The sequence below is a fragment of the Bufo gargarizans genome, chromosome 1, assembly GCF_014858855.1.
Source record: "Bufo gargarizans isolate SCDJY-AF-19 chromosome 1, ASM1485885v1, whole genome shotgun sequence".
In the NCBI taxonomy this organism is placed as follows: domain Eukaryota; kingdom Metazoa; phylum Chordata; class Amphibia; order Anura; family Bufonidae; genus Bufo; species Bufo gargarizans.
This window is the reverse complement of record NC_058080.1, coordinates 475,047,330-475,072,783: the sequence shown is the minus strand read 5'-3', so window position 1 is coordinate 475,072,783 and position 25,454 is coordinate 475,047,330. Positions and strand designations below refer to the sequence as shown.

Genomic DNA, 25,454 nt, shown 5'->3' with positions numbered 1-25,454 from the left:
GAATTGATATACCTGCCTATACCAAATATTGATTGAGGCCTACGATACACCTACTTCCACAAAATACTGATTGAGTGGTGTGATATAACTGCTTCCACCAAATATTGATATAGAGGTTATATATATTTGCTTCCAAAATAGACTGTTGAGGAGATTAATATACCTGCTTCCACAAAATATTGATTGAGGCCTCTGAGATACCTACTTCCACAAAATAGTGATGAAGGGAATTGATATACCTGCCTACACCAAATATTGATTGAGGCCTACAATACACCAGTTTCCACAAAATACTGATTCAGGGAATTGATATACCTGCCTACACCAAACATTGATTGAGGCCTGCAATACATCTGCTTCCCCAAAATACTGATTAAGTGGTTTGATCTACCTGCTTCCACCAAATGTTGATTGAGGCCTACGATACACCAGCTTCCACAATATACTGATTGAGGGGTGCGATATACCCACTTCCCCCAAATACTGATTAAGAGGTTTGAGATAACTGCTTCTACAAAATACTGATTGAGTGGTGCGATATAACTGCTTCCACCAAATATCGATTAAGAGGTTCTATATATTTGCTTCCAAAATATACAGATTCAGGGGATTGATATAACTGCTTCCACAAAATACTGATTAAGGCCTGCGATACACTTGCTTCCACAACAAACTCATTAAGTGGATTAATAACCCTGTTTCCAGAAAATACGGATTAAGGGGCTTGATATGCCTGCTTCCACCAAATATTGATTGAGGCCTACGATACACCTGCTTCCACAGAATATTAATTAAGGGGTTTGATATACCTGATTCCACCAAATACTGATCGAGTCCTGCAAGATACCTACTTCCACAAAATAGTGTTTAAGGGGATTGATATACCTGCTTCTAGCAAATATTGATTGAGGCCTACGATATACTTGCTTTCACAAAATACTGATTAAGGGGTTTGATATACCTGCTTCCACAAAATTCAGATTGAGGGGTGTCGATATACCTGCTTCCACCAAATATTGATAAGGAGGTTCTATATATTTGCTTCCACAAAATACTGATTAAGGGGTTTGATATACCTGATTCTATCAAATACTGAATGAGGCCTGCGATACACCTGCTTCCAAAAAATACTGAATAAGGGGATTCATATACCAGCTTTCACAAAATACTGATTAAGGGGACTGATCTACCTGCTTCCACCAAATATTAATTAAAGCCTAAGATAAACCAGCTTCCACAAAATACTGATTAAGGGGATTGATATACCTGCTTAAATCAAATATTGATTGAGGCGTACGATACACCTGCTTCCACAAAATAATGATTGAGTGGTGTGATATAACTGCTTCCACCAAATATTGATTTAATTGGAATTACAGAAAGATCTCGAGGTCACAATACGCCCAGCCGACAAAGTAGGGGCGATTGTGATCTTGGATACCGAAATGTACAAAAAAGAATGTTTGAGACAGTTGTCTGACACTACAACCTATACACAATTATGTGAGGACCCTGTAGTCCCATATTATAAAAAAAATCATTATTGTGTAATATAGCAAAAGAAAGAGGCATCCTGAATGAAACAGTATGCAATTTCATTTTGGGTACACAGAAAAGATTACCCATATTCTACTGTATCCCCAAGATACATAAGGATTTGGTTAACCCTCCTAGAAGACCAATTGTCTCTGGCATAGGGTCATTAACATCTAACCTGTCTCAATATCTAGACAGGTTTTTACAGCCCTATGTCAGAGACACTCCTTCACATCTTGGGGATACTTCAACAGTGGTTGCATTATTGGAAAATATGTACTGTCATCCAAATTGGATACTCGCCACACTGGAAGTGAGTTCCTTGCATACGAGCATCAATCATAGTCAGGGTATACAAGCAATATCTAAAATCCTGTCCCAGAAAGGCAATCTAGCTGCAGAACAACTTCAATTCATACTGGATGGGATCAATTTTGTGCTGAGTCACAACTATTTTCAATTTGAGTCTAGTTATTATTTACAAATCATGGGCACTACCATGGGTACCAGGTTTGCCCCGAGTTATGCAAACCTGTTCGTGGCAGCATGGGAACAGGATACCATCACCCCGAAACTTGGGGCGGACCTGGTCCTATGGCGGCGCTACATTGATTACATTTTGTTGGTGTGGAGAGGATCACACGCAACATTGTTGCAGTTTATAGATGAAATTAATGACAATGGGCTCAATTTGTAATTTACAGCAAATATTGATCTACAAACAGTAGAATTTCTAGATTTGCGCATATATAAAAAACAGGAAATCTTTGTCTGTAGTACGTACCAAAAGGATGTAGCTAAAAAACTGTTTTATCCTTAGCACAAGTTGCCACCTCCCTAGGTGGCTCTTAAATGTTCCTTTTAGCCAGTTCAGGCGCTTAATACGAAATTGCACTGAACAAGATCAATTTGAGGTAAAGACACAACACATGAAAGCGCAATTCTTGATGAAAGAGTACCCTAACGGACTACTTGAGGATTCAATACAAAGGGTGAGACAATTGGATAGAGCCTCCTTCTTTAAACCTAAGGAAATATTTAATATTACCCAAGAAGAAGATATATCAGCAAAAATTATTTTGCCATTCAATAAAGATTATAGGATGGTAAACAATATTGTCCATAAACATTGGCATCTATTAAAGGATGACAAAACTCTGGGTTCCATACTCCCGGCCCATCCTCCAATTGTCTACACCCAGGCCCCTAATTTGGGACTCCAGGTAGCTCCTACGATAAGAAAGAAGTTTATAGAACCAATGATAACCCCATGGTCTAACTTGAAAGGTTTTTTCAGGTGCGGTTGTTGCCAAAACTGTAGACAGACACACTGTCACCCCCAGACATCTGAGAAGCTCTGACAGATGCCTTTCAGAACCTCCTCCTTGAGCTTCCTTTGTTTTGCATTCAGTTCCTCATCTCGTAAGCCTCTCTCAGCTGTCATGTAGTTGTACTGTTTGCATCCCTTTAAATTCCTCCCCATAGTGCATCAGTTTGCGGTTTATATTACTTCCTGGAGTGTGTGTGCATGCTGATCCTACTTCCCAGTCTTCTACAAGATAAGTGTTGTGCATTCATTTGTGTTTTTCTGTTTGCTGGATCCCAGGTGACCCTGACTCCCTCCGTATCTAGTGTAGGGAGCCGGTGGTCGTGTCCCCTCACTATTATAGGGTGTTCAGGTGTTATACAGTCGAGGTACGAGGATATGCGATCATCTACCATTGGGATTTTCGCATAGGCTGAGCAGTCAGGGAGAGTGCCAGGTCTGATGCAGGGGTCTCCCTTTTTGTTCCTTAGTTTTGGATCCAGTGAGTCGTATATGCATTTTGTGTTGTCTTGTTTCCTGTACACCTTCCGTGACACACACTTTGATAGGAACACAAAAGAGATAACATCAACCTCTAATAATTTTAAGTGGGAAATCAAAGAAATTCTGTCATGTAACAGCAAAGCAGTTATCTATATCATCCAATGCCCATGCCCAAAACAGTACATAGGGCGTACAAAAAGAGTATTCAAAACTAGGATTGCAGAACACCTTAATAATATAAAAAAACAGTCAGAAACACATCCCTTATCAAAACACTTCATTTTGTGCCATACAATCGGTCAAACAAGACTGGAGAGGGGGTGAGAGGGGGTGTCCAGACAAGAATCTAAGAAGATTTTTGAGTTTGGATCTCTAATGCCCCTAGGACTGAATTCGGAGATGGAAATTTTCGGCTTTCTATAGGGGAGGTGGGTTGGATTACACAGGTAGTCAACGCCGGGCTGTATAGCAGCGCATTGACTTCCCCTGCAGCCTTCCCCCCTCTCCCTCCTCCGACAATGTCCAATGGTCCTTGAACTTGCGATCCATTTACAGTATCTATAAATTTTTTTTGTATTTTTATATTTTATATTGTTTTAAATTCATGATCTATAAATTATTTTATATGTATGTAAGTATTTTTATGTGTAGGGAGTGGATTGGGAGAGTGCAATCTGCAAAACATTTGCGGCTGCACGATCCGGAATCCAGACCAGATATTGTACTAAGCCCAATAAGGGGATATATAAACCTGACCAGTTGGTCTTCACTCAGCATTTCACATCTGTCTACTGAGGAAGGAACTGCTGTTCCGAAACGCGTCTAGCGTGAACTTGACCCAGCTATTGGTGCGTTATTTCTGATTCTGCAAAAAGGACTTTTTCGATTATCACATCGAATTTATTTTGAAAGGGGTGAGTTCGATACTAACCCCAAGCGGTGCCTGCGGTAAAACATCATCACAGCGGATTAACCTATGTCGACTGGTTCAACATTATACAACAATTTTGTCAAGTAGAACTGAATCTTACATCGGTCGAACTCTGCTTCATTGATTTCCGCCATCCCGACCAATACAAGTGGATGACATCACTGACCAACAAACCATCTTCCGGGTTGGTCACGTGAGATGCCACGAAGAACGAGTCGAGCGACTACACCGCAAGAGGAGGTAGGAAACCAACTCTAGTTGAAGGCGGTATAATCATCATCAGTAACAGTGTTTGAGTGCAAAGGTTTTCTTACCAGCGACCGCAGATCGAACATTCTTTGAACCATCTAGGTTCAGACTACCGTCAAAATAGTATACAACTATATGAATATTCGAGTGATTTAATCGTACGATTTTTTGCAGACAGACACCAATATAGCAAACTAAGAGGTCACATTCATTTGGAGTACTCCTGTTATATAGATCTATGCGTGAGCTCCGCATTGTATGTATCTATATATTCATGCTGATATGTTGACATGTAATTAGGTTATGTCTAATATTTAACATTTTAGTGGGTAAATAAATTTCCACACATGCAAAAATACTGTGAGCCAGTCTGATTGTTTTATATTAATTTACTTGTTTTCAGCTGGTTACTGAAAGGCTGGGCTCCAGTAGTTTGCTGGTGCAGCTTCTCTAATTATCTATTGTCAGGTACTTATGAACCTGGCCGGCGCATACATTTCCTCCTTCATTCAACTATATCACCAGCCTCAGGATGATGATACAGTTGAACATTGTGGCAGGGTGGCAGTATATTGTGCTGCAGTGTGGTGGTATTTGGAGCTGCTGGGGCTATATTTTGTGCTGCACTATGGTATTGCTGGCTCTGACTACTTCTGTTGGTCCCTGCCTGCTGTCAATTCAGACTCACCGACAACATGGTGCTCCTGCTGACGTATTAGCCGCAGACATAGGGGAACATAACCACTGGGGCCTCTGCATTCTCTACAGGCAGCTAATCTTCTTGCAGCTGCAAGGACATTCAGAAATGCATGTGTGTACTGCCTGAGTGGTGTGGAGGTGGGTAAGATAACCACATTTCATGCAGTCATTTAAAAAAATACAATAACATACTGTAAAAAATCGCCACTCTTTTGTACCTTAATCTGTTAAACCACTCATAGGTATCAAGATTCCACCAAGACAATGAAATATATTAAGGTAACATGCAATGGATTTTTTCATGTCTCTGCAGAATTAAACAAGAATGGAACTTCATGTTGGAATGCAGAGATAAAGGAATACCCCAGTCTGAATACATAAAAGATGGGTTTGTAGACACCAGGCTTGAGCTATTGGATGCCTATCAGAAGAGTTCTTCCATTTTAAAACAGAGTCCTTACAAAGAAAAAGAACCTGAAACAAACAAATATGTTTTTAGCCTTTATGGAGCAGAGTGGCTGGTAGGTCCTATGATTTTCATTTAATTGCCATGTGATTATATTTTATGCTTTCAAATGAGATTGCTACTATTGAATGATATATTTCTTGCTTTTAGGCCCCATTCACATGACCTTATTTTTGGTATGCAGACACCACACCTTGTGCTTTCTGCATCCATATGTCCGTTCCGCAGTCCAATAAAAAGGATAGAATGTGTCCTATAGACATTGTTACAATGGGTCCGCAAAAAAAAATAATGGATGCAACACAGACGTCGCACAGACATCATGCGGACTGAAAAATACATATGGTAGTGCGAATGCAGTCTGAAGGCTGCTGAATGGACATACGGATGCGGGCAGCACACAGTGTGGTGTCCACATTTTTTGCAGCCCAGTTAAAATGAATGGGTCCACATCCAATCCTCAACAAATGCAGATCGGAAAGCGGACTGAAAATAAGCTTGTGTGAATAGAGCCTTATTCAGAGGCTTTACAACCCATTCTGACATCCTACTACTGAAATCTGCACCTCCTTATTTATTTGCTGCTCTGGACTACAGGCTCAAAATGATAACCTACAGTCGTGGCCAAAAGTTTTGAGAATTACTTAAATATTGGAAATTGGAAAAGTTGCTGCTTAAGTTTTTATAATAGCAATTTGCATGTACTCCAGAATGTTATGAAGAGTGATCAGATGAATTGCATAGTCCTTCTTTGCCATGAAAATTAACTTAATCCCAAAAATACCTTTCCACTGCATTTCATTGCTGTCATTAAAAGACCTGCTGAGATCATTTCAGTAATCGTCTTGTTAACTCAGGTGAGAATGTTGACGAGCACAAAGCTGGAGATCATTATGTCAGGCTGATTGGGTTAAAATGGCAGACTTGACCTGTTAAAAGGAGGGTGATGCTTGAAATCATTGTTCTTCCATTGTTAACCATGGTGACCTGCAAAGAAACACGTGCATCCATCATTGTGTTGCATAAAAATGGCTTCACAGGCAAGGATATTGTGGCTACTAAGATTGCACCTCAATCAACAATTTATAGGATCATCAAAAACTTCAAGGAAAGAGGTTCAATTCTTGTTAAGAAGGCTTCAGGCATTCAAGAAAGTCAAGCAAGCGCCAGGATTGTCTCCTAAAGAGGATTCAGCTGCGGGATCAGAGTGCCACCAGTGCAGAGCTTGCTCAGGAATGGCAGCAGGCAGGTGTGAGCGCATCTGCACGCACAGTGAGGCGAAGACTTTTGGAAGATGGCCTGGTGTCAAGAAGGGCAGCAAAGAAGCCACTTCTCTCCCAAAAAAAAACATCAGGGACAGATTGATCTTCTGCAAAAAATATGGTGAATGGACTGCTGAGGACTGGGGCAAAGTCATATTCTCCGATGAAGCCTCTTTCCGATTGTTTGGGGCATCAGGAAAAAGGCTTGTCCGGAGAAGAAAAGGTGAGCGCTACCATCAGTCCTGTGTCATGCCAACAGTAAAGCATCCTGAGAGCATTCATGTGTGGGGTTGCTTCTCATCCAAGGGAGTGGGCTCACTCACAATTTTGCCCAAAAACACAGCCATGAATAAAGAATGGTACCAAAACACCCTCCAACAGCAACTTCTTCCAACAATCCAACAACAGTTTGGTGAAGAACAATGCATTTTCCAACACGATGGAGCACCGTGCCATAAGGCAAAAGTGATAACCAAGTGGTTTGGGTCCCAAAACGTTGACATTTTGGGTCCATGGCCTGGAAACTCCCCAGATCTTAATCCCATTGAGAACTTGTGGTCAATCCTCAAGAGGCGGGTGGACAAACAAAAACCCACTAATTCTGACAAACTTCAAGAAGTGATTATGAAAGAATGGGTTGCTATCAGTCAGGAATTGGCCCAGAAGTTGATTGAGAGCATGTCCAGTCGAATTGCAGAGGTCCTGAAAAAGAAGGGCCAACACTGCAAATACTGACTTTTTTTGTAATTGTCGATAAAAGCCTTTGAAACGTATGAAGTGCGTGTAATTATATTTCACTACATCACAGAAACAACTGAAACAAAGATCTAAAAGCAGTTTAGCAGCAAACTTTGTGAAAACTAATATTTGTGTCATTCTCAAAACTTTTGGCCACGACTGTACACCATAAGGGTATATGTGTTGCAGAAACATCTGCAACTGTCTCATTTATTAGAATGGAAGCTTGCAGAAATCCATGTGATTCCCTATAAAACAAATCCACTCAGATGACATGGACTAATTTATAGTAGCACAAATTGTATCCTTAGGGTACTTTCACACTCTGGCAGGCTGTTCCAGAGGGTGAACAGCCTGTCGGATCTGTCCTGCCGCTAGTTCATGTGTGCCCCCGGACTGCCCCTCCGTCCCCATTGACTATAATGGGGCGGGGGCGGCACGTCAGCGCACGTAGAGAGGCAGCCAGACTAAAAGTACTGCATGAATTATAGTCAATGGGGATGAAGCCGCAGTCCGAGGGCACAGGTTAACTAGCGGCAGGACGGATTCGACAGGCTGTTCACCCGCCGGAACAGCCTGCTGGAGTCCCCTGCCGCTAGTGTGAAACTAGCCTAACATTCCTATCTGCAGAACTTGTTCAGAGCAGGTTTTATTTTAACTGACAACAAGAAGAGATCTTAAAAATGACAGAAAAATTATATACACTGTCAGAAAGTAATAAAAAATAATATGTGAAAAACATAATACAATTGAACTGCTAGTGGTGTTTGTTCAATCATCACACATTCAAGTTGGTGCACCCTTTACTTTGGGTGCTGCAGGAGGGTATATGTTGAGGCAGGGTCACATTAATACTTGGTGGCATTTCCCTTTGCTGTGATACAGGATGCCAGTCTGGCATGGTAATGGTCATACAGATGATAGATAATCTCCTGTGGTATGTCTCTCCAAGCTCTGTAAAATTGAACCCGTAGTTCAGCCAATGTGGTTGTTGGCTGCTATGCATCATATATATGTCTCCCAATCCAGTCCCACACATTGTAGATGGGGAACACATCTAGTGATTAGATTGGGCTGGCAAGGGTATCTGCTGGCTGGCCGTAATCTTGTTGGAACACCATGTCTAGTAGGACTGGTTCCACAAGGTCCTGGGCACACCTAAGGCTGGTCAATTCAATGTTCCATCAGTATCAGATGGAAACAGCCATAATAACCATCAGTGTTTCAAATCATGATACCTGGTGTTGGTCTTGTGTCTCCGCATTATGGCAGAAGGCACTCTCCAACCCTCCTGCAACCTTTGATGTTGCCATCAATGGCAAACAATAATGTTCAGTGGTGAAAGTAGGTTCTGCCTTAAGGCAGCAGATTGTTGGGAAGGAACCGTTCCATCCCGAAAATCGCATGCTCGTCAGTGAACGAAAGTGTTTCACTTACATGCAGCAATCTCCTCCACACTCTGGGGAGGAACGATCACTAATGCCATCGCTCATCCCTATACGGAGCTGGTTATTTGCTGGCAGCAGATACTGTTTACACAGCACGATCTGCTGCAGGCAAACAATAAGTTTTGTGACCACATAAATAATCTATTACCCGATGAATGAGCGTTTCGCTTGTTCACCTGGTAATTCACGGTATATTTACACCGTCAGACAATCACTATGAACGCTTGTTAAAGATTATATGTGGAATTCTCAGCCCATGTAAGGGGCCTTTTAGTACTATTGATGGCTGCATCGGAGTACATTAATCAGAGTACATTCTACATTACTCAATGGAATACTGTTTTAACAAAGCATGGACATTAGTACATACATGTACTCAGAAGAATACATCTGTCTTTGCTCACACAAATAATGGGCTTGATACTCTGAAGCCTGAGTTTACAGAAGTTCTAAGAGAGGCTTTAATTAAGAAGGAAGTGAAACATTCTGTTCGGGATTGTTTTCGTACCTTTGTGACACTGAAAGTGCATATCATTTCAAAGTCTGCAAGGAGGGCTCTGAAGGAGCAGTTTGGCGGCACTGGGATTTAGTTTAAACAGTACATTTTCAGACACATGGCTCAAAGGCTCTGGAAATCTGAAAGTACAAAAGCCATATCACCAGCTAACTCCAGGTCAATAGTGTCATAGTGATCAAGGCGAGTTTCCTTTAGATCTGACTTCATTATATACGAACAGAACAGCAGTAAAGAATGAAGACTAGACCACATCATTATTTCTTTATTGAGGCTGCTAGAATGTATTCAGTGTGGTCAATTTAATGATACAAGGAATTATAAGATATATTCTTCATAAATATATGGAATCTAAAACTGAGACTGAAGACTGAGAATCTGAAATAGAGGAACTATAGCATATGATAAATGACTGTGAAGACTTTATTGTGCGCCCTTAAAGCCAAAAAGGGAATATCATGGACACTAGAACACCTATGCGTTTTGTTTCTGACAATAGTGAATTACTCATGGCATAAAATCATACAAAACAGACAACCAATTTCAAATTCCTAATAACCTATGGTTATTTACTACCAAATCACATGACACAGTAATTGGATACTTGACAGTTACACTTGTTACTCAGCCATAGAACCAACTATGCCACTGTTCACATAGCATAGTAATTGGATGCTAAATAGTTGTACTTGTTACTCTACTATTGAACCAACTATGTCACTGTTCACATGACACAGCAATTGGTTACTAAGCAATAACACTTATTACTCTATCACTGAACCAACTATGTGATTATAGCAACCAATTACTGGCATAGTTGGTTCACTAACAGAATAACAAGTGCAATGGTGAACAGTGCGATAGTTGGTTCTATGACCGAGCAACTGTTTAGTAACAAATGACTGCGTTAAACCTATAACTAGCAAAGGTGTATTGCCAGCAGGGATTTAAATAGAGCGCAGAGTCCCTGGATCAGAACCTGACAGGTCCAGGGACCTGCTGGCCCATTGGGCCAGAACACAGTAGCTCAGACATAGGCAGGCTGAGCAGTCACTCAGCCTGCATCATAGCCCACATACCTAAGCCACATAAAGCACTAAATCTCCCCCAGTGTGCATAATCTGTGAGGAGAAACAGAGCTAGCACTCCATTGCTATGGATGCGCTGGAGTTACCAGGGGGCGTGGCTGGGCAGTGCATCATGGGGGCACGGCCCGGCATTGGGTCTGACACGGTGCAGCCACAGTGCAAACCTCAAACCGCAGTGCTGGAGCCTGGACAGATAAGTTGGTGACATTTTATCTTTTTTTTTGTTTGTTTGATTTTATGCCATGAATAAGGGTCACTATCGGCAGACTCAAAATGCGTAGGTTTCAAGCGTCCGTGCTGTTCCCTGTTTGATTTTGAAGATAGACAATAAAATATTCACAGTCTTTTATCAGATGCTTGAGTTCCTCCATTGATTTTCCACACATCCTCTGTGCATTCAGGACAATAAAGCAGGTGAGCTGTATAGTGTCTCTTCTTGTCCTGGAATCTGAAACGTATCAAAATGATCAAAAAGAACACTTCTCAGTGTGCTCTCCTCTAATTAAGCCTCAAATTGTGCGGAGAAATTTCAGAATAGGCCCAGGATTTGCCATGTTCATAGTTTAAAGGGAGTTGGTCAGCAGGAAAATCACCTTAATGTCCTTAGTGTATGTCAAGGAACTAGTATTAGGCTGCACTGTTCAAGACAAATGCAATAGCAAATCAGTGGTTTATGATTTATATTAGGCTATGTCGGTTAGGGTATTGACCTGGAACGTACGTGGACTAGGAGATGAATTTAAAAAAACAAGCTGAATTTGATTTAATTCAGAGACATTTACCAGCAGTGGTTTGTTTGGTGGAGACTAGAGTTGAGCGAACACCTGGATGTTCGGGTTCGAGAAGTTCGGCCGAACATCCCGGAAATGTTCGGGTTCGGGATCCGAACCCGATCCGAACTTCAACCCGAACCCCATTGAAGTCAATGGGGACCCGAACTTTTCGGCACTAAAAAGGCTGTAAAACAGCCCAGGAAAGAGCTAGAGGGCTGCAAAAGGCAGCAACATGTAGGTAAATCCCCTGCAAACAAATGTGGATAGGGAAATGAATTAAAATAAAAATTAAATAAATAAAAATTAACCAAAATCAATTGGAGAGAGGTTCCATAGCAGAGAATCTGGCTTCCCGTCACCCACCACTGGAACAGTCCATTCTCAGATATTTAGGCCCCGGCACCCAGGCAGAGGAGAGAGGTCCCGTAACAGAGAATCTGTCTTCATGTCAGCAGAGAATTAGTCTGCATGTCATAGCAGAGAATGAGGCTTCACGTCAGCCACCACTGCAACAGTCCATTGGCATATATTTAGGCCCAGCACCCAGGCAGAGGAGGGAGGTCCCGTAACAGAGAATCTGTCTTCATGTCAGCAGAGAATTAGTCTGCATGTCATAGCAGAGAATTAGGCTTCACGTCAGCCACCACTGCAACAGTCCATTGGCATATATTTAGGCCCAGCACACACACAGGCAGAGGAGAGAGGTCCCGTAACAGAGAATCTGTCTTCATGTCAGCAGAGAATTAGTCTGCATGTCATAGCAGAGAATGAGGCTTCACGTCAGCCACCACTGCAACAGTCCATTGGGATATATTTAGGCCCAGCACACACACAGGCAGAGGAGAGAGGTCCCGTAACAGAGAATCTGGCTTCATGTCAGCAGAGAATCAGTCTGCATGTCATAGCAGAGAATGAGGCTTCACGTCAGCCACCACTGCAACAGTCCATTGGCATATATTTAGGCCCAGCACACACACAGGCAGAGGAGAGAGGTCCCGTAACAGAGGATCTGGCTTCATGTCAGCAGAGAATCAGTCTGCATGTCATAGCAGAGAATCAGGCTTCACGTCAGCCACCACTGCAACAGTCCATTGTCATAAATTTAGGCCCAGCACCCAGGCAGAGGAGAGAGGTCCCGTAACAGACAATCTGGCTTCATGTCAGCAGAGAATTAGTCTGCATGTCATAGCAGAGAATCAGGCTTCACGTCAGCCACCACTGCAACAGTCCATTGGCATATATTTAGGCCTAGCACACAGGCAGAGGAGAGAGGTCCCGTAACAGACAATCTGGCTTCATGTCAGCAGAGAATCAGTCTGCATGTCATAGCAGAGAATGAGGCTTCACGTCACCCACCACTGCAACAGTCCATTGGCATATATTTAGGCCTAGCACACAGGCAGAGCAGAGAGGTCCCGTAACAGACAATCTGGCTTCATGACAGCAGAGAATCAGTCTGCATGTCATAGCAGAGAATGAGGCTTCACGTCACCCACCACTGCAACAGTCCATTGGCATATATTTAGGCCTAGCACACAGGCAGAGCAGAGAGGTCCCGTAACAGACGATCTGGCTTCATGTCAGCAGAGAATCAGTCTGCATGTCATAGCAGAGAATGAGGCTTCACGTCAGCCACCACTGCAACAGTCCATTGGCATATATTTAGGCCCAGCACCCAGGCAGAGGAGGGAGGTCCCGTAACAGAGAATCTGTCTTCATGTCAGCAGAGAATTAGTCTGCATGTCATAGCAGAGAATGAGGCTTCACGTCAGCCACCACTGCAACAGTCCATTGGCATATATTTAGGCCCAGCACACACACAGGCAGAGGAGAGAGGTCCCGTAACAGAGGATCTGGCTTCATGTCAGCAGAGAATCAGTCTGCATGTCATAGCAGAGAATCAGGCTTCACGTCAGCCACCACTGCAACAGTCCATTGTCATAAATTTAGGCCCAGCACCCAGGCAGAGGAGAGAGGTCCCGTAACAGAGAATCTGGCTTCATGTCAGCAGAGAATCAGTCTTCATATCATAGCAGAGAATCAGGCTTCACGTCACCCGCCACTGCAAGAGTCAATTTTCATAAATTTAGGCCCAGAACCCAGGCAGAGGAGAAAGGTCCCGTAACAGACAATCTGGCTTCATGTCAGCAGAGAATCAGTCTTCATATCATAGCAGAGAATCAGGCTTCACGTCACCCACCACTGTAAGAGTCAATTTTCATAAATTTAGGCCCAGAACCCAGGCAGAGGAGAAAGGTCCCGTAACAGACAATCTGTCTTCATGTCAGCAGAGAATTAGTCTGCATGTCATAGCAGAGAATCAGGCTTCACGTCACCCACCACTGCAACAGTCCATTGGCATATATTTAGGCCCAGCACACAGGTTGTCTTCAACGAGGAAATGGAACAATGGACCTCATCCATACTGTTATGGATGAGGTTCATTGATGATGTTTTCATTTTGTGGAGAGGCACAAAGGACGGTTTTGTGAGTTTTGTTTCAAGACTAAATAATAACTCTCTGGGTTTGTTTTTTACATCAGAGATTGACGAAAGACGACTCACCTTTCTGGATCTGATGATTGAGATTGACCCTTTGGGTCACATTGCAACGAAGGTGTTCCGTAAACCGACGGCCACGAATGCCCTTTTGAGATGGGAAAGTGGACATCCCCACCCGCTCAAGAAGGGCATCCCAAAGGGACAGTATCTCAGGATGAGACGTAATTGTTCCCAATGGTCCGACTTTAAGGCCTCGGCTGACGACCTTAAAGTACGGTTTACAAACAAAGGTTATCCTAAATTTATTTTGAAGGAAGCCTACCAACATGCAGCGGCATGTAATAGAGAAGAACTGTTGCATCCTAGGAACAGAACATCTGAAGAGGCTCAGATACGAATTATTGGGACCTTTGATACAGCAAGCAGGGAGATACGCAGGCTACTCACTGAGAATTGGGACATTTTGAAAACTGACCCGGATGTTGGTCATCTGGTAGGCAGTAGCCCCATGATTACATACAGACGAGGGGGAAATATCAGGGACAAACTGGTTCATAGTGCCTTCACCAGCCCCAGAGATGCCACATGGTTGGGAACCAACAAACCGAAGGGCACCTATCAGTGTGGTAGCTGTATTGCTTGCAAAGCTATTTTAAAAAGTACGAAATTTAGGAGCTCCGTCACAGGACACGAATATGCGATCAAGTCCTTTATTAACTGTAGAACAGTTGGAGTGGTGTACTTAGCTACCTGTATCTGTGGTATTCAGTATACAGGTAAAACGAAACGTGAATTTAGGAGGCGTGTTGGCGAGCATCTCCTGAAAATCAAAAATTCAGGAGACACCCCGATAGCACAACATGTGGCCATTTGCCATCCTGGCAACTTGGAGTGCTTCAAATTCCAAGGTATAGAACATGTTAGGCCACCATTGAGGGGAGGTGACATTGACACACTGCTGCTCAAAAAAGAGGCACAATGGACATTTGTGTTAAATACTGTGAAACCCAATGGCCTCAATGACACTATTTCGTTTGCCTGTTTTATTGAATAACCTCTCTTTTTGCGGATACCACTCTCCAAATCCCCTTTAAATATCTGTCGAGTAGTGGTATACTTGCCTTTGTGGGATACCTTATGTCCAATATAGATACTGTATATGCTGTACTGGATGATTCTGGTATTAACTTCAAGTTTTATGCATCTCCTTTCCAGTAGTGCTGTCATCCCATTGTAATTTCATATGGAGGTATGGGATCATCCTCCTGAAATAATTATAATGTTGAAGAGATTCATACTGCTGGCTATGCATCCTTTTATTATTGATGTTTTCTGACGTTTATAGAACCCTAGCAATCTTTGCAGAATAAATATATTTCCTCCTCTCTGCTTTAATTATGCAGTAATGAGAGAAGACATCCGTCACTGGCTTCTCCCCTCCCCTACGGATGACGTGGAGGGGTGGGTGGAGCGGCAGCTCTCCCGGTCCCTTGCTGATGACGAGATGTGATGCGCGTCATCCGAGCGCGACGCGATAAACAATGCGCGGCCGGATGACGCGCTCTGCTCCGGATTGGGCATCGGGTAAGATGGCCTCAAAGATGGGAGGTGTCTCCTCCATTTAAACAAGCCCGTGCTACGCGCGGGTCACGGCCACATTGCCGAAGGCTCTTGCTGCACGCACGTCATCAGTGGCGTCCAGCACATTCTGTTAAAACACCTAGTTCATTAACAACCGTTATCCCCAGTGTAAGGGGAATGATATTAAAACGGTGGCAGTGAGCTTGATGTGTAATGTAGGACTGTATGCATTATACCAACTGCATATAGTTCTTCATTTAGTCAAATGATCTCTGAGACCTCTTGTTACTCTGTAATGCACCCGGTGTGAGAGGGTGACATGCGGTGATAACAGAGGCTTCATTTATTTGCTCCTGATGAACCAACCAACAGGTTGGACAAGAGAAACGCGTCGAGCAATCATTCTCTGTGGCTACAACTACAGATTGATTTGCTGACTGCAGAAGCCTACGGCCTATTTCCTATACTATTATCGAGTGGGGTTTGGGCTATCCTAGTAGTGCTACCTGACACTGTGTGGTGTGCAGAGTCTCTTATACTAGAGACCTGTCACATTCACCCACTGTTTCAATCAGGTGCCTATGTATGGAAGCTACCAGTTTACCCCAGATTAATTAAGGAATACGCCATATATTATTGACTCCTTTTTTTATGGAGTTCTAGTGGTAGTGATGATTATAGGGATCAGCATCATCAGTCTGTTATATCCCTGTTCACCCTACCAAGCCTAATGTGTTGCAGATATCTTAATATATAATTTAATAAAAATAATTTTAACGTACTTTATTTAGGCAGTAAAAAGATATATTTGAGCTAGTACGTAAATACCGTTGTGAACCACTAGTTAATTTTAATTCATTGTTCAATACTGTAATGGCGGGTTTTTTGTCAGAGGACATCACTTCAGATGCATGGCTAGGGAATCCTAAAGAAGTGTTCTCAGAACAAGACCTCCCCACCCAGTCATATACACCGAATATCAATGTTATGTTCAAAAATCTGACTAGAGTGTATAAGAATCAGGTTAGATCGTGGTGGGAGATCCAAACTCTAGAGATCTACTTAAAAAATAAAATAGTCCCAAGAGGATTAAGAAATCCGGTTCTACCTAACATCAGACTCAGATCGGAGTCACTGATGAATAAATGGGAAAAGGAGTCAATTGAATCCTCATTACGGTTGATGAGATTCCTTCTTGAGGAAGAAAAAGAACTACTGGTTAAAAATACGGCAGAGTTGAAGGAAACCATTGAGGCCGCAAAAAAATTCGCTCCTCTACCAGATTTTTCTAAAAGAGAGACACTGTTACAGCAGTCAGTGGAGAGGTTCACTGGCTATCTTAAGGAAAGAAAGCATAACCAGTTTGTAAGGGATAGTAAGGATTTTAGAGAAGGTAAGATTCTCGAGTTTGCTGGTCCACAGAAAGATAAAAATACAAACGAGAGTGAAACAGAACTATCCTCCTCTGAATACGAAACAGATCCTGAACCTGGGTCTGGCTCAAACCCAAATAGACGGGGTAGAGGTAGAGGCAGAGGTAGGGGTAGAGGCAGAGGCGGCAGGGGTCGTGACGGCAGTGAGAGAGGACATCGAGGAGGTTTTTTAGGGACACCTTTGGGATCCCTGGAACCGACCCAGTTCACATGCGATTACTCGCTCAGAAACAGAAGAGGCAAAATAAGAGGTGCGAATTAGTGGACACTTCACAAATCATTAACCTTTCCAAACGGACTCTGACTGTCGCGGAAATGACAGTCCTAAGTAAAGGTTTATCCTTTGTGCCTGAGTGTAAATTTAATCCTTTTACATGGGTGAAGGACATCAATTTATTTATCAGGAAACTGAAATGGAAAAAGTTTTTTTGCACCCATGATAAGGAGGAGTGTGAGAAGTTGGGTATAGACAAAGATGACCTTCCTGATGTTAGGTTACTAGCGGATCTGCTTATGGAAAGCGAGAGGAATCCAGGGGAAGGACCATTTACTGACCTGAAACCTATTTCTAAAAAGTTTCCGCCGCTACCCAACAATTCACCGCTTGATGTCTTTCTCACTGTCGTCACTGAACGTTTAAGATCATTACACGTTCAGAATCCATATCCTAAAAATCTGTCAGAGCAAGAGCAGTTGGCATTGATACAACTACAGCAAGATACCACCGTTATCATCAAGCCCTCAGATAAGGGGGGCAATGTGGTTGTATTGGATGTCAACTGCTATGTTCAGATGTGTAAAAGGATTCTGGATGATAAAACCTGCTATGCAAAATTGGATCGCAATCCCCTTGAGGCCTACAAAGGAGAATTAGGCCAGATTCTCAGTAGGGCGAAATGGCGTAATTTAATAAGTGCAAATGAGTTGGCATATCTTATGCCTGCCTGCCCGACACTACCGGCCTTTTATAGTCTACCAAAAATACACAAGGGGACCAACCCTTTAAAAGGGAGGCCGATAGTGTCGGGTATAGGTAGCCTTACTGAAAAAATAAGTATTTATGTCGATAAGATTCTGAGACCGTTTGTGTCTAGTCTACCGTCCTATGTTAGGGATTCGATGGACGTCCTCAGACGACTTAATGACATCAGATGTGAGAAAGACACCCTACTTGCCAGTTTGGATGTTGAAGCGTTATACAGCTCCATCCCTCATAAACAAGGCTGTGATGCAGCAAAGGTTTTTTTACTGGAAAGAGGATCACAATATTGTGAACACAATGATTTTGTGATCACTTTATTGGATTTTATTTTGCATCATAACATTTTCTTGTTTGACCGTTCCCTCTACCGCCAGCTCAGGGGGGTGGCAATGGGGAGCCCATGTGCTCCTACTTTTGCTAACCTTTACCTGGGCTGGTGGGAGAGGGAGGTTGTCTTCAACGAGGAAATGGAACAATGGACCTCATCCATACTGTTATGGATGAGGTTCATTGATGATGTTTTCATTTTGTGGAGAGGCACAAAGGACGGTTTTGTGAGTTTTGTTTCAAGACTAAATAATAACTCTCTGGGTTTGTTTTTTACATCAGAGATTGACGAAAGACGACTCACCTTTCTGGATCTGATGATTGAGATTGACCCTTTGGGTCACATTGCAACGAAGGTGTTCCGTAAACCGACGGCCACGAATGCCCTTTTGAGATGGGAAAGTGGACATCCCCACCCGCTCAAGAAGGGCATCCCAAAGGGACAGTATCTCAGGATGAGACGTAATTGTTCCCAATGGTCCGACTTTAAGGCCTCGGCTGACGACCTTAAAGTACGGTTTACAAACAAAGGTTATCCTAAATTTATTTTGAAGGAAGCCTACCAACATGCAGCGGCATGTAATAGAGAAGAACTGTTGCATCCTAGGAACAGAACATCTGAAGAGGCTCAGATACGAATTATTGGGACCTTTGATACAGCAAGCAGGGAGATACGCAGGCTACTCACTGAGAATTGGGACATTTTGAAAACTGACCCGGATGTTGGTCATCTGGTAGGCAGTAGCCCCATGATTACATACAGACGAGGGGGAAATATCAGGGACAAACTGGTTCATAGTGCCTTCACCAGCCCCAGAGATGCCACATGGTTGGGAACCAACAAACCGAAGGGCACCTATCAGTGTGGTAGCTGTATTGCTTGCAAAGCTATTTTAAAAAGTACGAAATTTAGGAGCTCCGTCACAGGACACGAATATGCGATCAAGTCCTTTATTAACTGTAGAACAGTTGGAGTGGTGTACTTAGCTACCTGTATCTGTGGTATTCAGTATACAGGTAAAACGAAACGTGAATTTAGGAGGCGTGTTGGCGAGCATCTCCTGAAAATCAAAAATTCAGGAGACACCCCGATAGCACAACATGTGGCCATTTGCCATCCTGGCAACTTGGAGTGCTTCAAATTCCAAGGTATAGAACATGTTAGGCCACCATTGAGGGGAGGTGACATTGACACACTGCTGCTCAAAAAAGAGGCACAATGGACATTTGTGTTAAATACTGTGAAACCCAATGGCCTCAATGACACTATTTTGTTTGCCTGTTTTATTGAATAACCTCTCTTTTTGCGGATACCACTCTCCAAATCCCCTTTAAATATCTGTCGAGTAGTGGTATACTTGCCTTTGTGGGATACCTTATGTCCAATATAGATACTGTATATGCTGTACTGGATGATTCTGGTATTAACTTCAAGTTTTATGCATCTCCTTTCCAGTAGTGCTGTCATCCCATTGTAATTTCATATGGAGGTATGGGATCATCCTCCTGAAATAATTATAATGTTGAAGAGATTCATACTGCTGGCTATGCATCCTTTTATTATTGATGTTTTCTGACGTTTATAGAACCCTAGCAATCTTTGCAGAATAAATATATTTCCTCCTCTCTGCTTTAATTATGCAGTAATGAGAGAAGACATCCGTCACTGGCTTCTCCCCTCCCCTACGGATGACGTGGAGGGGTGGGTGGAGCGGCAGCTCTCCCGGTCCCTTGCTGATGACGAGATGTGATGCGCGTCATCCGAGCGCGACGCGATAAACAATGCGCGGCCGGATGACGCGCTCTGCTCCGGATTGGGCATCGGGTAAGATGGCCTCAAAGATGGGAGGTGTCTCCTCCATTTAAACAAGCCCGTGCTACGCGCGGGTCACGGCCACATTGCCGAAGGCTCTTGCTGCACGCACGTCATCAGTGGCGTCCAGCACATTCTGTTAAAACACCTAGTTCATTAACAACCGTTATCCCCAGTGTAAGGGGAATGATATTAAAACGGTGGCAGTGAGCTTGATGTGTAATGTAGGACTGTATGCATTATACCAACTGCATATAGTTCTTCATTTAGTCAAATGATCTCTGAGACCTCTTGTTACTCTGTAATGCACCCGGTGTGAGAGGGTGACATGCGGTGATAACAGAGGCTTCATTTATTTGCTCCTGATGAACCAACCAACAGGTTGGACAAGAGAAACGCGTCGAGCAATCATTCTCTGTGGCTACAACTACAGATTGATTTGCTGACTGCAGAAGCCTACGGCCTATTTCCTATACTATTATCGAGTGGGGTTTGGGCTATCCTAGTAGTGCTACCTGACACTGTGTGGTGTGCAGAGTCTCTTATACTAGAGACCTGTCACATTCACCCACTGTTTCAATCAGGTGCCTATGTATGGAAGCTACCAGTTTACCCCAGATTAATTAAGGAATACGCCATATATTATTGACTCCTTTTTTTATGGAGTTCTAGTGGTAGTGATGATTATAGGGATCAGCATCATCAGTCTGTTATATCCCTGTTCACCCTACCAAGCCTAATGTGTTGCAGATATCTTAATATATAATTTAATAAAAATAATTTTAACGTACTTTATTTAGGCAGTAAAAAGATATATTTGAGCTAGTACGTAAATACCGTTGTGAACCACTAGTTAATTTTCCAGCACACACACAGGCAGAGGAGAGAGGTCCCGTAACAGAGAATCTGGCTTCATGTCAGCAGAGAATCAGTCTGCATGTCATAGCAGAGAATGAGGCTTCACGTCAGCCACCACTGCAACAGTCCATTGGCATATATTTAGGCCCAGCACACACACAGGCAGAGGAGAGAGGTCCCGTAACAGAGGATCTGGCTTCATGTCAGCAGAGAATCAGTCTGCATGTCATAGCAGAGAATCAGGCTTCACGTCAGCCACCACTGCAACAGTCCATTGTCATAAATTTAGGCCCAGCACCCAGGCAGAGGAGAGAGGTCCCGTAACAGACAATCTGGCTTCATGTCAGCAGAGAATTAGTCTGCATGTCATAGCAGAGAATCAGGCTTCACGTCAGCCACCACTGCAACAGTCCATTGGCATATATTTAGGCCTAGCACACAGGCAGAGGAGAGAGGTCCCGTAACAGACAATCTGGCTTCATGTCAGCAGAGAATCAGTCTGCATGTCATAGCAGAGAATGAGGCTTCACGTCACCCACCACTGCAACAGTCCATTGGCATATATTTAGGCCTAGCACACAGGCAGAGCAGAGAGGTCCCGTAACAGACAATCTGGCTTCATGACAGCAGAGATTTGTACCTGGCCTCTGCTGTTGCCAAAAACCTCCCTCTGAGTCACTTCGAAGAGACTGGCCTGAAAGTGCTAAAAATGACCCCTCTTCCTCCTCCTCCTCCTCCTCCTCCTGGGCCACCTCCTCTTCCATCATCGCCCTAAGTGTTTTCTCAAGGAGACATAGAAGTGGTATTGTAACGCTGATAACGGTGTCATCGCCACTGGCCATGTTGGTGGAGTACTCGAAACAGCGCAACAGGGCACACAGGTCTCGCATGGAGGCCCAGTCATTGGTGGTGAAGTGGTGCTGTTCTGTAGTGCGACTGACCCGTGCGTGCTGCAGCTGAAACTCCACTATGGCCTGCTGCTGCTCGCACAGTCTGTCCAGCATGTGCAAGGTGGAGTTCCACCTGGTGGGCACGTCGCATATGAGGCGGTGAGCGGGAAGGCCGAAGTTACGCTGTAGCGCAGACAGGCGAGCAGCAGCAGGATGTGAACGCCGGAAGCGCGAACAGACGGCCCGCACTTTATGCAGCAGCTCTGACATGTCGGGGTAGTTGTGAATGAACTTCTGCACCACCAAATTCAGCACATGCGCCAAGCAAGGGATGTGCGTCAAATTGGCTAGTCCCAGAGCTGCAACGAGATTTCGCCCATTATCACACACCACCAGGCCGGGCTTGAGGCTCACCGGCAGCAACCACTCGTCGGTCTGTTGTTCTATACCCCGCCACAACTCCTGTGCGGTGTGGGGCCTGTCCCCCAAACATATGAGTTTCAGAATGGCCTGCTGACGTTTACCCCGGGCTGTGCTGAAGTTGGTGGTGAAGGTGTGTGGCTGACTGGATGAGCAGGTGGAAGAAGAGGAGGAGGAAGCCGAGAAGGAGGAGGTGGCAACAGGAGGCAAAGAATGTTGCCCTGCGATCCTTGGCGGCGGAAGGACGTGCGCCAAACAGCTCTCCGCCTGGGGCCCAGCTGCCACTACATTTACCCAGTGTGCAGTTAGGGAGATATAGCGTCCCTGGCCGTGCTTACTGGTCCACGTATCTGTGGTTAGGTGGACCTTGCCACAGATGGCGTTGCGCAGTGCACACTTGATTTTATCGGATACTTGGTTGTGCAGGGAAGGCACGGCTCTCTTGGAGAAGTAGTGCCGGCTGGGAACAACATACTGTGGGACAGCAAGCGACATGAGCTGTTTGAAGCTGTCTGTGTCCACCAGCCTAAATGACAGCATTTCATAGGCCAGTAGTTTAGAAATGCTGGCATTCAGGGCCAGGGATCGAGGGTGGCTAGGTGGGAATTTACGCTTTCTATCAAATGTTTGTGAGATGGAGAGCTGAACGCTGGCGTGTGACATGGTTGAGACGCTTGGTGACGGAGGTGGTGGTGGTGGTGTTGGTGGTACATCCCCTGTTTGCTGGGCGGCAGGTGCCAACGTTCCTCCAGAGGCGGAGGAAGAGGCCGAGGCGGCAGCAGCAGAATAGGCCGAGGCGGCAGCAGCAGAAGAGGTAGCAGGGGGAGCCTGAGTGACTTCCTTGGTTTTAAGGTGTTTACTCCACTGCAGTTCATGCTTTGCATGCAGGTGCCTGGTCATGCAGGTTGTGCTCAGGTTCAGAACGTTAATGCCTCGCTTCAGGCTCTGATGGCACAGCGTGCAAACCACTCGGGTCTTGTCGTCAGCACATTGTTTGAAGAAGTGCCATGCCAGGGAACTCCTTGAAGCTGCCTTTGGGGTGCTCGGTCCCAGATGGCGGCGGTCAGTAGCAGGCGGAGTCTCTTGGCGGCGGGTGTTCTGCTTTTGCCCACTGCTCCCTCTTTTGCTACGCTGTTGGCTCGGTCTCACCACTGCCTCTTCCTCCGAACTGTGAAAGTCAGTGGCACGACCTTCATTCCATGTGGGGTCTAGGACCTCATCGTCCCCTGCATCGTCTTCCACCCAGTCTTGATCCCTGACCTCCTGTTCAGTCTGCACACTGCAGAAAGACGCAGCAGTTGGCACCTGTGTTTCGTCATCATCAGAGACATGCTGAGGTGGTATTCCCATGTCCTCATCATCAGGAAACATAAGTGGTTGTGCGTCAGTGCATTCTATGTCTTTCACCGCTGGGGAAGGGCTAGGTGGATGCCCTTGGGAAACCCTGCCAGCGGAGTCTTCAAACAGCATAAGAGACTGCTGCATAACTTGAGGCTGAGACAGTTTCCCTGGTATGCATGGGGGTGATGTGACAGACTGATGGGGTTGGTTTTCAGGCGCCATCTGTGCGCTTTCTGCAGAAGACTGGGTGGGAGATAATGTGAACGTGCTGGATCCACTGTCGGCCACCCAATTGACTAATGCCTGTACCTGCTCAGGCCTTACCATCCTTAGAACGGCATTGGGCCCCACCATATATCGCTGTAAATTCTGGCGGCTACTGGGACCTGAGGTAGTTGGTACACTAGGACGTATGGATGTGGCAGAACGGCCACGTCCTCTCCCAGCACCAGAGGGTCCACTAACACCACCACGACCATGTCCACGTCCGCGTCCCTTACTAGATGTTTTTCTCATTGTTATGGTTCACCACAACAACAAATATATTATTTGGCCCAATGTATTGTATTCAAATTCAGCGGGATATAAATTTGAGGCCTAGTATTTAGGCGCTGGGTGACCGGTATGGATTTAGTGACAGAATTAGACTTGGAAATGCACAGAAGCGTGTGTGTGTGAAGTTATTCTGAATGACCCAATGTGCACCTTGAATATTATATACCCTTTTAGGGATAGATTTCAAATAGCTCTGATATAGCAGAAACGACTAAATTATGAAATTGCTAAATTGGGAATTGTATTTCAACCCAGAACAAAAAATGTGCTTTGACGGACACTAAATAACTTTCCCAGCCACAACAGGACAGCGGTAACGAGAGATTTAGCGGGATATAAATTTGAGGCCTAGTATTTAGGCGCTGGGTGACAGGTATGGGTTTAGTGACAGAATTAGATTTGGAAATGCACAGTAGCGGGTGTGTGAAGTTATTCTGAATGACCCTATGTGCACCTTGAATATTATATACCCTTTTAGGGATAGATTTCAAATAGCTCTGATATAGCAGAAACCACTAAATTATGAAATTGCTAAATTGGGAATTGTATTTCAACCCAGAACAAGAAATGTGCTTGAACGGACACTAAATAACTCGCCCAGCTACAGCACTAGGGACAGATTTAGCGGGATATAAATTTGAGGCCTAGTATTTAGGCGCTGGGTGACAGGTATGGGTTTAGTGACAGAATTAGACTTGGAAATACACAGTAGCGGGTGTGTGTGAAGTTATTCTGAATGACCCAATGTGCACCTTGAATATTATATACCCTTTTAGGGATAGATTTCAAATAGCTCTGATATAGCAGAAACCACTAAATTATGAAATTGCTAAATTGGGAATTGTATTTCAACCCAGAACAAGAAATGTGCTTGAACGGACACTAAATAACTCGCCCAGCTACAGCACTAGGGACAGATTTAGCGGGATATAAATTTGAGGCCTAGTATTTAGGCGCTGGGTGACAGGTATGGGTTTAGTGACAGAATTAGACTTGGAAATGCACAGAAGCGTGTGTGTGAAGTTATTCTGAATGACCCTATGTGCACCTTCAATATGATCTACCCTTTTAGGGATAGATTTCAAATAGCTCTGATATAGCAGAAACGACTAAATTATGAAATTGCTAAATTTGGAATTGTATTTCAACCCAGAACAAAAAATGTGCTTTGACGGACACTAAATAACTTTCCCAGCCACAACAGGACAGCGGTAACGAGAGATTTAGCGGGATATAAA

The 25,454-nt window shown here is 44.1% G+C and overlaps 1 protein-coding gene across 1 annotated transcript in view; it reads left to right on the top strand.

The window, feature by feature from the left end:
• The window catches only part of LRRC2 (leucine rich repeat containing 2), a 747,375-nt gene that overhangs the window by 241,925 nt on the left and 479,996 nt on the right, over nucleotides 1-25,454 (top strand). The window contains exon 3 of the mRNA XM_044273432.1: nucleotides 5,539-5,746. Coding sequence (XP_044129367.1) covers nucleotides 5,539-5,746 — 208 coding nt within the window. The remainder of the gene's footprint in view (nucleotides 1-5,538; nucleotides 5,747-25,454) is intronic.